The sequence below is a fragment of the Pygoscelis adeliae genome, unplaced genomic scaffold, assembly GCF_000699105.1.
Source record: "Pygoscelis adeliae isolate BGI_AS28 unplaced genomic scaffold, ASM69910v1 Scaffold314, whole genome shotgun sequence".
Classification (NCBI taxonomy): Eukaryota; Metazoa; Chordata; class Aves; order Sphenisciformes; family Spheniscidae; genus Pygoscelis; species Pygoscelis adeliae.
Window position 1 is genome coordinate 1 of NW_008824668.1, and position 1454 is coordinate 1454.

Consider the following 1454-nt stretch of genomic DNA (forward strand, 5'->3'; position numbering starts at 1 on the left):
CCCCCCCCCCCCCCCCCCTTCATTTTCCAAGTGTTTTCTGATGCTTCCTTCCAAGTAATACGCAATGTGATCTAATTCTGCTAAACTCTTTGGAATGCTTCCTTCGGCTTTCTGATTCCCTCCGCATTGAAGAATGCTATCCAGTTTCTCTGAAGGGCTGGATTTGAATGGATTACCTTACAATTAATGTGTCCCCTTTAAAACCAGCAGGCCAGCATGCTGTGTGCTGTGCTCCGAGACACTGAACTTGGAGGAAAGAGTTTTAGGGTTGTTGGGGTTTTTTTTGGCTGATTCTCCTTTTTCTAACTGCTTACGTAAAATCAAGCGTATCTTCTCTATAGAATTGCATTGCAACTTCAGAAGAGTGTGTATGTGTGTGTGCCTGTCTGTTAAATGAATTATTTCCTTTGACATGTCCTAGCACCGCTTGCTTTTTACACTAAAAGCAAAACATTTATTATATCTTCTGTAGATTGCTCAAATGTTAGGTAGTGGGGGGTTTTTCCTCACTGCTTTATGCTGCTTACTTTTGTATAGAATCATAGTAGTATATGTAAATATAAAAATCAAGGAAATTAAAATATTCCCTTCAAAACACAATCTGTATTTGTAACTTTAAAGGACACTGAATTGTATGATCGGACAGATGAAGCACATCTTGGCTGCAGAGCAAAAGAAGACAGATTTTAAACCAGAAGATGAAAACAATGTTTTGATTCAATATACTAATGTAAGTAAACTAAGTCCCAGCTCATCAGTATAGCTTCAAATGCTCATGAGTGTTATCAGGGACAAGATATTCCTTACCAACATGCATTAGACAACATGTGCATTGGATTAATTTACTTAGCTATGCCATTTTGCACTAAGCACCTCCAAACTCAGTTGTGGACTATTTTCTCAAGCTGAAAAGGTATGTTAGCAGTTTTCTGTCTAGTGTCAGACACAAATCAGTAGGTGCTGGACGAACTGTCACATTCTTTCCCCTCCCAAGAGGCCCAGATTTGGAACAAGGTTTTTAGCTGATAATTAGCTTTAAGCTATCGGTTTCAGAAAATCAACTATCAGGTGCTCTCTAGTTGCTGGGTGCTTTTTCCCCTTAGAATGGCAGGAGCATGACAGAGCAGCAGGGGTATGGCATGAACATTTTCTGCTGCAGAACGTTGTCTCTACTGCCGAATCTGTCTGAATCCCAGCCTGCAGGCTGCTGAGAAGCTGTAGTGCTGGGTTACGTTAGGCTCTTGTTAGGGAACAATGCAAAGAGGAGTAGAGAACAAATTACAGTCAATGGGAGGAAGTGAGAGCGTTGCCTGAATACCTGCAGCCAGGTGGGAATGGGAGAAGTGGAGCAGTAGGATGTAGAGTCTGGTACTATGTGGGAAGGGTGAAGATGCCTGCATGGCTGTTAATTTCGGTTTATAATTGCAGCTGACAAGAGGTTTTTAATCACTTCC

At 41.4% G+C, this 1454-nt stretch overlaps 1 protein-coding gene across 1 annotated transcript in view; it reads left to right on the forward strand.

Annotated features, from left to right (window-relative positions):
* Positions 1-599: 599 nt before the first annotated feature.
* LOC103915971 (exocyst complex component 5-like) overlaps positions 600-1454 on the forward strand; it is a 4299-nt gene continuing 3444 nt past the window's right edge. The window contains exon 1 of the mRNA XM_009322912.1: positions 600-730. Within this exon, the coding sequence (XP_009321187.1) occupies positions 635-730 (96 nt within the window). The 5' untranslated portion in view covers positions 600-634. The remainder of the gene's footprint in view (positions 731-1454) is intronic.